Source organism: Vidua chalybeata, chromosome 8 (assembly GCF_026979565.1).
Source record: "Vidua chalybeata isolate OUT-0048 chromosome 8, bVidCha1 merged haplotype, whole genome shotgun sequence".
NCBI lineage: Eukaryota > Metazoa > Chordata > Aves > Passeriformes > Viduidae > Vidua > Vidua chalybeata.
Genome location: NC_071537.1, coordinates 30,301,747 through 30,316,696, shown reverse-complemented (window position 1 = coordinate 30,316,696; position 14,950 = coordinate 30,301,747). Strand labels below are relative to the sequence as shown.

Here is a 14,950-nt window from a genome sequence, read left to right as displayed (position 1 = left end):
AGCCAAACATGAGGAACACCCACAAAGCATAAGAATCCTTACAGGTGCTTATTGTAATAAATTTGTAATACAGAGAATTTGCATTTTAGCATTTAGCAATTAAACTTTTTCTCCCAGTAGAGCACTTTGGGTGTTTGTGTGTTGTATCTATTTGGTTTATTTAAATAAGCCATTTTCATTCTGAATACTTTCATTCCTTTGGAGGTGCACTCTATTGCATTCTAAATTATTTCATGTCTCAAGGCAATATTAAGAATTTGAATAACAATAAAACCCCTACAGTAATCAAATTTCATCACTTTCTCAGTATTTTAGGCTCATTATGACCATATTTAAAAACAAAAAGTTATAATGCTACCACCCACACATATCTTTAAAAAAAGAGAAAATGAACAAACAAGATATGCATGACTACTTTTCCAAAGCTTTTTGAGGTAGCATGTGAAAATGTTATTTTAAGGAATGTCTTTTATTTATAATGCAGGAAGTTCACATAGAAGCCCAGACATTTAATCTAAATGCCAGCTACACATACTCAACTTTGACAGCCAGGGATCTCTACACTGTTTTCTGTTATCTACTGACAGTGTTCAGGTTTTCAGTGCTGTTACTATGAGCACAATGGTTCCATTTATTCTCAGGAAGAAATTAATGCTGATTGCCTTAAACCTGTGACTTCATTTGGACATACACATTTTTCTCTTTTTTTTTTTTTTTTTTTTTTTTTTTTGGTTTGGTTTGGTTTAAATTACTGTTAGGTAGGATACACATTGTCTGAAGTATATTCCTTTCAGTGGTGCACAAATTGCTTAGAATCTTACATATAAGCTTGTATTTTGTCTTCCTACACCCAGAGCTCTCTGAAATACTGAAGGTGATGAGTTTTTGTAGGAAGGTAATCTGGGAAAAACAACAGATTACTCCTTAATTTAATGGAAAACACATGACAAAGCAAGTCTATACTAAACACCAATATGCAGCCTTATTATGCTTAGTATATTAATTTAATAATTCACTCAACAAGTTGCAAACAGGTTAATTGTGTCAAGAGAATTTTTAACCATGGTAGTAGTCTTTCATGCCTTAATTCATATGTGGCATTACCTCAGGTTGATTGGAGAAAAACAGCAGAAAAGCCAGAAATCCTTTAAAAAGTTTGTTTATCAACAAGAAAGCACAACAGAGACAGAAAAGAAACAATGGTCATCTTTATTAAAAGCCTGCACAGAAAACTGCATGGTACCTTTTGAATTGGAGTAAACTGATCTGATCATCCAAGAAATAACAATACAAGCCATCTTAAACAAACAAATCAACAAACAAAGTATGAGGACGAGAGGGCTGCAAGCCTTAATTGTATCCCAGGTTTTCAGTAGACTTGCAGAATTTATCTTTTATATATAGGAATGGTAAATCCTCACTACAATTACACTGCTCTATATCAAACTCAAAAGCAATTAATGTGAGCAGAAACTTACCTTTACAGCTGCTGTCACTGCAGCAGTTGCTGCCAAATTCAACCCTTGCCTTCCAAAATTCACCATGGTCTCATAGCCTCTTTCTTTGGCTTGGACAATGTACTCATCAATCTCCTAAAAGAAAAATATTTTAAATTTTAGAAGGCTATTCATAAGAGAGCAAAATTACTCCACAGTATTATTTTTCCATCATTAAAGGAAGACAGAAGAAATATTTAATGGGATCTATCTTTGTATTCAGATGTTTCATTCGTTACAATTCTCTCATTTAAAAAAAGGATTATATGTGGTCAAACAAGAAGACAAAGTAGATCACTTTTGTACAGCTCAGAAACATTGCAACAAGTTCCTTACAGAGAGTAAGCTTAACTTGTTGGACAGAGGCTTTTCAAGAAATAACATCATCTAAGATGAAGAAGTCAAGGAGCTCGCCTAGAAAGGTAGAGCCGACTTATAAAGAACTTCCAAAGCCACAGCTTTGAAATAGTTAAGCACCAAGGACAATACAGTCATGACATTTATCTCCAGCTCTGGTAAATGCCTGGAGTTGAAGATAAAAGTCTGCAAGGTACTTCCCGACAGCTTGCAGACTACAGGGAAGTATCCTTTCACCTTACAAAGTTGCAAATTGTTTATAGCACAATCTTCAGAAGGTCAAGATGACCTTACTGTTCCTATCAGTGGCAATCTTGTCAGCTACTTGCTTTGCCTCATAAAGGCCAAGCCTAGCCTTATGAACTGACCTTTAGGAATGCTATTTTCTGTAGTGTGAGGTTTCTCAGTGCTTGTCTTCAGACCTTTGCTAACTGCTCTTTCTACACATCCAAACAGGATGCTGAAAAACAGCTAAGCAGAGGTGTGTCCCTGTCATACTTTGACTAAAGCTAACCATCTTCTAGCTATTTTTATGTTTGGGTATTTACTGTTGCAGACTGGTCTACCCTTAAAACTCAGTTATAAGTCTCTTATCTTGTCAGTTTGCAAACCAAAAAAAAAAAACCATCGATGTCAATCATCCTGAGAAGTGTTATTACTAATTTATGCTAGAAAAAAATGTTAACATGAACAGCTTTTAGTAAAGCTGTGTTCATATTTCTGTGCAGAGAGTATTGTACACATGCTTGCAGTAGAAAGTCAAGCTGCATCTCTTCTATTCAGCTCAGAGGGGCTCCCCAGAGTGCATCAAGCAGAGCAGGGAACACCAAGCTCTCATGTCAATAGGAAGCAGGACCTTGTCTGCTCAGGCAAGTGAAACAGAAGCACAGACAAGGACAGTCATGTGCACTTGCCTTGCTAGTCCAAATTCATGCTGCCAGGCAAGACAGTAACAAGCTGCTCTGCTTTTATAGTGTATCCAGCAACAGCTTTTATTTCAGCATATGGTGTTTCCATATTAGGCATTAAAAATCTGAGAAGTAATTTCTTACCCTTTCTTTAGAAGAAAGCAGTGGGTGGAGGAATTTTCTGTAGATTAAACTTGCCCCTCTAGTATATGGGGAAAGGAGCCAGATAACAAAAGCTATCTTCAGTTCATAGTACAGTGGAAACCTACAGACAAGTTAAAGGTTGCACAAAATCAACAAATGCAGTAAAAAATGCACACTAATTAATCATTATGAAGAGATCTTTAAAAAAACCCTCAGTTATAGTAGCATATAGGATTCTTCAAATACAAGAAGTTACATTGGACAAAAATTAAATGAGTTATGGATTTATGGACTACTGTCATTTAATAAATTACAACAGCTAATATACTTGGCTTTTCACTAAACATTCCTGCACAGAGAAATTCTAGGCCATCCCTTTAAGAGTTCCATTCCCCTGTTCAATTTCTACAATGAAGATGGAAATGTTATAGTCCCTACTTTAAGTGACAGTGTACAGCAAACTGGAAAACAGATGCTGTTCACCTATGCACCAAGATCTTTTCCTGTAAAAAGGGCTATTCCATAAGCACAACTACTTTATACAAAAGAAATCAGTACAAATCAAAAAACATCAGAAACAAATACAGTTTCCTTTAGAGTTCATAAAAAGCAGTGTCTTACCAAGAGACTGTTAGGTCAGTTATTGTTTCAGTCACTGTATAAAGAGCAAACACAATCCAGTACATCATCCAGCGAACCTGGAAATTAAAATACCATCTTCACTAAGAGCTTTGATTTCACCTTTACACTGTACACTGTACAGTGTGTTCAGAGTTGTCAAAGCAAGATATTCAACAGTAGTTCAGTCTTCATAAACCAGGTTTCAGGCAAAATGATCAGGTGACGATGCAGAAAGATTTCTGTTCACAAGTAGAACTGGTGGAAGCTGCAACAAGCTCAGTGAAATAACTGTGTCACCAGGGTCACAACCTCACCTAGGCTGCTTTTCAGATTTCATTCTGTCTCTACAAAGCTTTAGTGATAGGATAGTCTACCAATTCTGAACTGTTTTGGGGTTTTTTTTTAAGTATAAAGAGCAATTGCCACCATAACACTAAAGGGTATTTCATTCTCTTCCACACTCAAACATATGTTCATATATAAGTTTATGTGCATACCATGCACACAAAAGGCAGCATTAGTGAAGCAGCCCTTGCTTTCATTTCACAGTATGTGTTATTCAGCTTTGCATTAAGTTCCACGCGTGTGATTACTGATACGGTATTAACACTGAGGCAAGGCAACATAAAAAGCATTTTCATGGAGATTTTAATTCTGTTTATATGCCAAGAACTACAAAATTCTTGTTAATAAAAAAATTCACATGTTAATGCTTATGGGGTTTACAGGTATAAACATTTTTTTATTTAACATTTGCACTATATATCATTGCTTTGAAATCAGACAATGTTCTTAAAATAGTATAGTTTGTTTTATAACAGTTAAGAGACTCACTAATTTTTCTTGAGCATTTGTTCAAATTTGGTTGCCTAAGCTGATTACATCTTTCAGAATACTACAGAAATAATTCCCAATGCTTTTGTCTTCCCTAAGCTATCAGATGCCAAATGCAAAGTATTTCCAAAATGGGTCACTGCAAACCACCACTGGTTATTTGTACAAACTGAACATCCACATTTTCTTTAAATTCCTAGAAAAAAAAAAAAGCCTGCAACAACACAAAACCATTTAAAAACAAACAAACAAAAACTAAAAAAAAAAAAAAAAAACAAAACAAACAAACAAACAAACAAATAAAAACACAACAAAAAACCATAAACCAGCAAAGAATAAAACAAATTCACCACAACTGTTAAGAGACTAGTTTGAGCCCTAAATTCATGGTACTCTCTTTCGAAGGGAAGATATATATACACATACACACTTTCCCACAAAGGATGTGGCTCAGATTTAATCTTCACTTTTAAAACAATCTTTTTTGAAGTGGATTTAAATAACTACTCAAAACCTAATGATACACTGCTGCCTATTTCATGGATGTGCATTATAGCTTAAAACCACTTCCTCTGTCAGAACCTGAGACCCATTTATCTTAAATGCTCTTCTGTGTTTCAGTTTGAAAAGAAACTCAACCATGTGATAACATTCTTCACTTCAATCTCTCAGAGGATTTAGATATTTTAGGCTTGAATAAATGAAGACAAATGTACACAACAGCTGAAGTCACTGCTGACAGGCATGTGATACTTTGACTGGTGACCCTTCCATGAACCTGAGTCAACACCTGAATGAAAACAAAATTAAATCCAACCTTGCCCCATGAACTTAAGCATAATGCAATGCATTTTTTAAGATGCCATGCAAAACTGTATTTTTCCCCCAAAATTATTTATCCAGGCTGTTCTTTCTTGAATCAACACCTATTTACCCAATCAAGAACAACAGTGGAAGTAGAACTTCTCCTGGGCTGCTAGGAACAGCTAAAAAAGTCCTGCAGAAGGGCACATGAGATCTGCCAGGAGTCCTGCTGTATAAAACACAAATCATATTCTAGTACAACTAATGCAGTAGGTACCACAAGTATCCTTGACAAATGAACCTGAGTGTCTTAAGAGGGGTTTTCATAACAGAAGAAAAAAAGGACATGAAAAATTGAAGGTCAGATTTCACACTACCCAGAACACTGTCATCTACTTCAAGTAACAGAAGTTTTGATTGAGTTCTACTTTTCATGTTAAAAGACTGATTACAGATTTGTTTCACTGAGGGTTTTTTTCCCTAGCATCCAAGTGTTAAGCTCACGTTTGTTGGCTCTGGCTAAAGCACATTCTTCAGGTCAGGATTTGGAAGCCAGGATTTGAAAACGCTGGTCTGTTCAGACTTATAAACTACATTTCAGATGCTTATTTCAAGTATGTCAGTGCAATACAGTGAAAAAACATCTCAAATATCTTAGTCAACTCCATTAAACCATGGGTAATTACAACAAGAAATAAATCTCTTCAAAGGCACAGATTCTAATTTTTAGCATTGAAGTCCATAAGTCTTTTAAATTACCATAATCAGCACAATACTTTTTCTCCCAGAAATAATCTTTGACCAGTTTGCTGCATCATGACCTACACAATAAGTCAAGATGTCTGTTCTTTTTGTTTGCTTAGTTTTTAGTGGCGGAAGTAGTGGCTGAGTAAAATATTTTACTGTTGCAAAGCTCTTATCAAATCAGCAACAAACACAGATGGCTCCTGAGCCACACAAAACCCTGGAAAGGAAGTTGTGCTTGGGTCATAATGCGAGTGGCAGCAGCCCTGTGCCATTTGGAAAGCTGCATCTAAATCTAAACCCTTTGCTGTGAAAGAAAATGACCCAGCTGGGAAAATGACAGCCATGGATCATCCCTAAGACCTATCTGGACAGTCAACCCAACCAGCAATGGAGTGATAATTCACTGATGAGTCATTGTCATGCCCTGCTAATGAAAAAGTCACTGAGATGGCTCTTATTCATCTTGGTGCCATGAATATTTTGTATGTGACTGCAAGTTCTGGGACTGTTCAAAGACCACAGGTTCACACTAAAAGAACTGAAAAAATGTAACTCCAGGCACTACTAGCAGGGGTCCTGTGTAAGGATGCCCAAGAAAGACAGGTAGGTCATGGCTAACTGGACAACTGAGGTGAGAAAAATCTCAGCATTCTAAAATATTACTTCTCTTTTTCTAGAAAACATAGTGCAAGAGACGATAACCTCTTCAATTGAAGTGATTTCCTTTATTCTGGTTGGAAACTGCTATGCCCTATTTAGCCTGTGCATCAGTTTTGAAGGAGCAGGGAGGAAAAGCAGATTATAAATTCCTTGCATTATTGACTTTCCTGACAGAGTAATACGAGCATGAGACAGAGAAAATTCTCCTCTTAGTTTTGGTGATTTTTTTTCTCCCATGAGTTTAATTCTGGCAGGCACCAGCTCTATCTCACAAACAAGCTCCAATCAGCTTGTACACAGAAATCAGAAGTACAAATATGATGTCCTTTGAGGCCTTGATAGGGTGATCAGACTAAATTAAGACATTCAAGGGGAGGAACAACAGCTACCACAATCTACAAGTACAACCAGGTACAAAGTGGAGACATCACACATCAGACAACAGCCCTAGGTCACAGCTATGGCTGCCAAGTTAAGAGTAACTGATCGCCCTGACCCCACCCTGAGTCGGGCAGCCAGGTTAAGGCCAAGATTCAGGACAGGTTATTTACTGAAATCAAGCCAGGCTGTCTCTTAAAACAGGGAAGTAGCTCAGTGACTAAAGCTCCTTGTGACTGCAACTGGTTAACATTCTCATGATTATCATCATTGCTCACACTGACAAGTAAATCATTTAATAGCTTAATTAAAAACTGAAGTAACTATAATCGTGTTTTTCTCCATCTTTCTCTTCTCACTGTTCTCCTTCTTTTCTCCACACCACCTTAACCAAATCTTTTCCTTCCCTGGTTACATTTTTTCTCCTCTTTGAGGAAGAATACACTAGCAAGAACTAACCTTTGTTTAGGTAGATTCCAAGTCCCCTACTGAGCTGCTGCTGCTCTTCTAGTAGTCACTGTGAATCAGTTTGTCAATACTTATACTTGAGGTGTTGGAAGAATTAGGAAGCTTTCATTCTATCCCCTGCCTAAAACTGTGTTATTTATTGTACTTTGCTGAAATGGAACCAAGACTTAAAGGTTTACATTAAAAATAGTCTTTAAAAAAATCTATATACAGCATAGTGTGTTGAACATGTTTCAGCATAAAACTATGTCAAGTATGAGATACCTTAACTTTAGCCCTCTAAACAAAACCAGAGGATTACCACTAGGTTCACACAAGTGCTGTATCTGACAGTAAGACAGTCAATTCAAGCTTTCATATGATTTATTACACAATGAACATGTGTCAGCAGAGGTGTGTAATTAAACAATTAAAAGGAATGAGACTTACATATTCCTTCACATTTTTTGTCTTCACAGCTTTGTATGAGTAGTATGCAGGATACAGCATCCCAAACACCAGCCTATTGGAAAACAGAAAGAGCCTTCAGGATCTGTAACACTGTATATCACAAAACAGTGACAATACATCATTAGAACAATGCAGCCAACTTCATATAAAAAATCCTGTTCTCTAGCATTAAAAAAAAAAAAAAAAAAATCAGTGTTATATGTTCCTTGGAGGAAGTTTCATGATAGACAAAACTAGAACATGAACAGAAAAAGGTGTGTGCCCTAAAGACAACAAACTGTTTTGTAAGGCTGTTTCTAAGAGATAATGTAAAACCAGTTGTTCTGGTTCTTCTACAAGTAAAACCAGTCCTGCAGCCTGTCCACACCAGAAGATAGCACTGGCAGTGCTATCACACTTGAAGAGCCTCTGAACCTACCAGTAGTTTATCACAATCATCTACTTTTATGAGATTATCAGAAGTTTATTTCCAAAATAATTTTAAGACAACACTGACTTACAAAATTTCATCTCCTTTTGTTAGAACTCTGCAACAGCAACATTTAGAGAGGAAAAGTGGGAATTAATTTAATTGATTTTTGTCCCTGTGGAAAACTCTATTCAGTAACACACCAGCTCTAATGTCTCACACCTTCCCTTGTTTTGGCTGAAATTATAACCATTAAGTATCAGAGATAAGAAAAGCCTTTGTTCATCCTTTAACCCATAAAACAGACTTTATAAGAGTGGAAACTATTTGTTCAAAGAGAAGATACAGAAGAGGTTCCTGAACACCATAAACACTACCAAGTGTCTGACATGCTTAATAACTCCACCAGTTACTGGTCATCTATACACCTCTCCCTAATTCTAAAACTAGCACTCCAAAGTTATTTAAATAACTATTAGTAGCCTGGTAATGTATCTTGAATTGAAGCATATGAAAGGGAAACAGCTTGAGTATTTCACTTTACAGATATTTCAGCTACACTTCCACTCACTTCACTGTCAGGTAGCATCACTTCTATAAGAAAAAAAAAAACAAACAAACAATGTATTTTTAAATTTAAACAGCAATTTATCTTCTCAACATATCACTCTCAAACTGCTATAAACATAAACAGGGACAAAACAGAATTTTAAGAACACTTCTTCAGAAACAACTGATCTTAAGCAGAAAACTTATTACAGCAACAGTAAGACAATCATAAAACTAAAGGTGACCTCAAGTTAAATAAGAACACTAGCATAAGACAAATACAACAAAGCTACCTAGCTTTTCCCATCTAGAAAAATCTATTACTCAATACTAATCAAATCAGGAGTTAAAAAATACCTATTTTAGTAACCACTTTTTATTTTAAAGAATTGCTCTAGAAATCACTTTAAAACTACAGAGTGCAGTGGTTAATACCACAATATATCATTATTATTATTCTATAATATCATTATTCTATCATATATACACCACTATATAATAATTTAATAGTGTTTTCAATACTGCTGTAAAATGAAAGTGTTAGAAAATCTTCTGTTTGTTTACTAGGAGTGGGTAGATAGGATTAAAACAAAACACCAGCACACTTAGTCAGTAATAATAGGAACCAGTACTGTAATGTTTTTATCTCCTTACAGCCAGAGCTGACACTGACAGTGTGGCATGATGCTGCTGCCAACTCTGGCACACACATCATCTTCACACAGGAAAAGTCCTCTGACTTTAGTTAAGCCTACCAGGCAAATTTCCAGGCCAAAAGGCAAGTTGTCCACAGTGAGTGTGGCTGAAGGCCAGCAAATTCACTTTTTCCTTCCATCTATGCATGATGGATCAGTATACTGGCAAAAGGGATCACTGCAGCTGACTGAGGCACAAACAGCTAGAGGAGGAACAGCGTGGAGCCTGGGCACAGAGACGGCTACAAAAGCCCCACATGTTCTAGTCCTTTTCCTCTTTGGATCCACACCTCCAAAAAGCTCAAAGCTGACAGCTACACCTACTGCTACACATTCGAAGCACATCCATCCTCTCATATTTCTACAGAAACCATACAACTACTTTAAGGATGTTCCCAATTATTCTATGGCTTTTCAAATTTAAAAGCTTGAGTGTTATTTTTCAAAGCGTGGTTTGTATTTCACACTGAGTATCAGCACACTGCAGGAATGTAGCAGACAAAACAAAGGCAGTTTCCACAGATGGAAACAGATTTCAGCTGTGTGTGTCATTTACTTTATATTATTAGTAGATACATGGATAATCCTGCTTACCAATGTAATTTCACTGCCAGTTGTAAGCCCAGCTATTTCAGGTTTTTAGCTGGACTCAGTAGCTACCATTGTATTCCATTTTTGGTACAGCCATCTCCTCTACAGACATTTTGCTCATATAAAGAGAAATATTTCTCAAATATATTAGGAGATTAAAATAAAAATACAAAGAAAAAATATCAAAGAGCCTTTAAATCTGAATAAAACAATGAATTTCCATATCCATATAGCTGTATTTTTAATAAACCCAACCTACTGCATTATTATCACATAATCTATGGTCTTACAGTTTCAATAGCTTCAAAGTGAATAATTGTTTGAAAGGCTCATTTATGAAGCAAAGCAACCAAGTTTGCATCTGACTGATAACTGAAATATCAGTCATCTGTACACATGTTGCTCTGGCACTGAACGTATTTCACCTGGATAGCAAACAACTCTAAAGCCACAGTTTAAAAAAAATATTAAAAACAAAAGAAATTAAGACACAAATAAAAGCTACTCAAAAGTACTACTTGTATCCAGACTCCTCAAACACTAAGCCACTAACATTAACAACAATGCACTTAAGGGTTCAGTCTGTTCACATTGCCAAAGTATTGCCCAAAGCATGGAGTAATGTTTGGCACTTTATTCTTTTGTTCCTCCAAAATGCAAAAATGGAACACTCTCTGTTCCTTACCTAACAGTTACAGCAAACTCTTTTAGTATGAGATGCTTTGGAGACAGCACCATTCACTAAACTCCCGTTCCCTAAAAATTCTGTAGTAGAGACGACACCCATTTGTCCAATCAAAGGCTGAGGATCTGCACAGACTGATACAGAGTCAGACACTATGTGCATCTACAGTAGGAATATGTACCTACACCCTTGAGTGGCAGGCTGGAGAATAAAAGAATCCTCCACACCTCCACAAAACCATGGACCTGAATATAAAGGCCGCCTTGCTTTGCTGACCATGCCCAGTTCCCTTTCTCAGTACTAAGTGTTGCCCAGTTATATCAGGAATGGCTTCCATCCCATCATAAACATACACAAGTTTTTTCTAAGAGCTGCTCAGACAACATGGAAATACCAGAAGTAATGTAGGTGACACTGTACTATGTATGCAGAAACTAGGTCTGGTGGTGGTAATACATTTTTGCTTCTAGATGAACTATAATTACTATTCCACATATGGTAAGCAAGTTTAGCCTAAGCAAGACTTCACTTGAAAGGAAGTTTGCTAATGAAAACTAAACAGCAGAATAAAAATCTAAAGAGCAATGCTTGAGTCTTTGGCTGGCTGTTCTTGGCTGTAAAAAAGGCAAATAGAGCCATATGCCTCACCAATGGGAATTCAGTCAGCACACACTGGAAAAGCAGAAGCATTTTTCTTAAGACTGTATACTGCCCATATACTTCCAAGCCACTCCCATCAAAGATCAGCAGTTTGCACTTTGCTCTCCTTTTGTTTTGGCTACCAAGAGATGAGGCTACAGTTATGGATTAAGTTTTGCCTGCTATGCACCTCTGTGGCACTCTCAAGCTTGAAATAAGGCACAAGGAATATATGGAAGAATCCTATTCAGGGGGAAAAGCCAAAAACCCTGCACATGCTGGGTTGACCCAGGCTGGACACCAGATGCCCACCAAAGCCATTTTGTCATTCCCCTCCTCAAATGGGCAGGGGAGAGAAAATACAACAGAAAGCTCAAAGGCTGTGGGGAGAGATAAGGACAGAGATCACTCACCAGTTACTTCCATAGCAATTGCCAACCCGCTTCGGGTAATTTGATTGTTAATCTATTACAAATCAAACCTTGACACACAAACCCAATTCACTGGCAAAAAAGCAAGACCCTCAAATCATGCCTCACCCCTCCCCCTGAGTGTTACAGCTAGGTAGTGACTTCTAGACTAAGCCAGCTACCAGCTGTAGTTCACACGTCCACATAAACAAAAGCTTGCCCTGGCATTTCTGTCCTGAATGTTTTTGGAAAGCACTACACTAAACAAAGTCATTCTGTCCAGCACCTGACAGAATTTAGTTCCATTTTGCTATTCAGATACAAATACTAACCACGCAATCTACAGTAAAACACTCCATATTCAAGTAACTACAAAAACTACCCTTTGACCAAAATGCTAGTCTGCTACAGGGACAGGGGAGCATGAGGATCAGCTCCTGAATCCCTCAAGAAATTGTATCCTACTTTTTCTTCCAACCCCCCCACCTTGGGCAAGGAGCATGTAAATCCCATTAAAAGGATATGTCTGCCAACAGTAGCGAACTTTAAATTCAGCAACTCCTTTAGTTACCAAAATGCAGGAATGCAATCAGAAACAGTTTTGTTAAAATCCTCACAGCATTCTTATGACCAGAATATAAAAGCTAGAGAAAAAAATGTCTTAACATTTAAAGAATATACCCAGAAGCACTGACAGATCTGAATAAAGCACATTCTTGAACAGAGCAAGGCAGCTGTTAACTTTCCAACTTAGAAAGTTGGAATTCTCCAAAGCAGCTGCCAGATTCTTCCAAAGCACACCATAACCAATAGTAAGGCAGTTACTCAAGCAGTCAGAAATCACCTTAGAATTTTAATAGGAAAAGTGACATCCCTACTGATTCCTCAGAAACGTGGGAGTTTTCTATGCCAGGAACTTTTATTTAATGGTATAACAATTTCAAGCAATTAAGCCTTTCTTCCAATGCAGACCTCTAGGCTCCGTTACAAGTACCCTATTCTACTCATGTTTATGGACTAATGATTGATCTACCCCAAATTAGGGAATCTTTTGCCAGATAACTCTTCAAGCTTACTTAGCATGGAGATATCACTGTCTGAACCTTGAAAGAAGTCTAAAAAGAGCACAACAAAAAAAAAATTAGAAAAAATTCTCTTCCCTAAGGGATGTTCTGCACTGGAATGTGTGGGAAAGTGCTAATGTACTACTTATGGGCTCCAAGCCCTCTCTCAGGGGCCTGTGGCAGTCTGGAAAAAGGGACAGCTAAGATACAACTCCTGAAGCAAAATCCAGGCTACCCTCTCTAATGAGTCAGCCTGTAAACTCTTTCACATGGTCAAGCTGCATCAGTGTTTTAACATAGTTCTCCTAGTCACCCTTCTCACGAGTTGACAGGGCATTACTGGTACACAAAACCTGTGAATCAACTTACCTCCTGTTCACGTACAGTGCAGAAGTATTTGGGGAGAAGCTATTTGCATATCATTCTAACTCAAAAAATCTGCACCTGTGCCTGGAGATAGTGCCCAAAACTTGTGTCCACAACTGAGCAATTTTTCTTGCGCTGTTGGATAGACTAGGTATATTTTAACAGAAGGGCATAAGTCTGGAGATACCATCACCATGTCATAAAAAACCCCAAACAGATAACAAATCCTGTTCAAAACACAGTCAAAAGGCCCAAAAAACCCAGTTGTACAGAAAATTCCAAAAAGCTAATACTGGAAGGCAAATAGAAATTGCTATAAAACCCTTAGTCACTTCTCTGCATGACCACCTATTCACCTCTTGCTTTTATGATACATGTTTGACTCCTGCTGTAATAGCGTCCTGTCCATCCCAGCATTCCTTCCTGTTTACAGCCTCACAGGGCTCACCACAGGCAGGGCACTCAGCTGAGCTCACACCTTCCAAGCACTCGCACCGAGGAACTGCAACCAGACCATCTGTAGCACTTCCTCGAGATAAAGAGCAAACATTGAACACCTTCAAACACAGAACAGCCCTTATAAGAGAACCAACATCTCCCACCCAGCTCTTACCTCAAACTCAATAGCAGAATTTCATCCCTGCTGGAGAAGTATCCATTTTCAAAGCTGCTCACACTTACTTAAATCTTAAGTAAGTTACTTTCTTTCAAATACATGAAATCATCTCTGATTTCTCTGTTGGTAAGACTTCTTACCACTGGAAGCAAAGTATTTGTGGCCCCAAGTCAGCCAGCTGTGGTACCAGGCAGGAGCACAACTGAACGCTGAGAAATAGCCAACAATTAGGAACAACTGCAGGTACTTCTCAGACAGCTCTTAGGGCAGCCTGGCACATGACTTTGATCAAAGAAAAAGATGTGTCCTTGTACTGAACTGTGCTTTTCTTCTAATGATTAGCAAGGACTGACAGCTGGATTAAGGATGTCAGAAGAAACAAATTGACTAATTTGCTATTTTTCATTTTTAAAAAAACATCAAACCAAGCATAGTTTTCAGGAGATAATTTCTATTTTCATTTAGTATATGCATGAATAAATTTATTTCATAAAGCAGGTGAACAAGATTAAAAAAAAAAAAAAGACTTAATTGTAAGTTGAAAGATGAAAGCTGATACCTACATGCATGTTCAAAGAAACTGTCACATTAAGGTTTACGTAATAAAGGTAATTGACAGATGACAGAGAAACACACTTATGAGCTTCCTTGCTTTGGAAAAAGTTCTTTACACTTACTGCTTTTGGAGGTATTACAACCTACACATGCAGTTTTCATGAGCAACATGATCCTCTCCATTTAGGATGCTTCTGAGAGCTCCTAAAAGACATGGGTAATTTAATGCAGATGATGTGCTGAACAAGATTAACAGGAACATTACAGATCTAGAATGAGGTGTTTCATTTTGTTATGAGGCTTAAAGTTACAGATACACTTGGTAGTTTCTTGGTTTCCATAAATTTAATTTTAAAAACTACCCACTCTCTTATTTATACTACTTTGTTTTGTGCCTAGTGTCTTCAAAATTATGTTGGAAGCTTCTAAAACTTTTTAGGTCTTTATTTCTGTGTAAGAACATGACATCCTTCATATCAAGGAGAAGAATTCAGAAGACACCTT

At 37.3% G+C, this 14,950-nt stretch overlaps 1 protein-coding gene across 4 annotated transcripts in view; it reads right to left on the bottom strand.

The window, feature by feature from the left end:
• REEP3 (receptor accessory protein 3) overlaps positions 1-14,950 on the bottom strand; it is a 45,358-nt gene that overhangs the window by 21,083 nt on the left and 9,325 nt on the right. For all 4 annotated transcript variants that reach the window (XR_008432001.1, XR_008432002.1, XR_008432003.1 and 1 more), the window contains exons 2-5: positions 7,847-7,919; positions 3,527-3,603; positions 2,906-3,026; positions 1,479-1,592 (exon numbers count right to left, since the gene is read on the bottom strand). Coding sequence is in view for 1 of the 4 variants with exons in the window: in XM_053948586.1 (XP_053804561.1) it covers positions 1,479-1,592; positions 2,906-3,026; positions 3,527-3,603; positions 7,847-7,919 (385 nt within the window). In the remaining 3 variants the exon portion in view is untranslated. The remainder of the gene's footprint in view (positions 1-1,478; positions 1,593-2,905; positions 3,027-3,526; positions 3,604-7,846; positions 7,920-14,950) is intronic.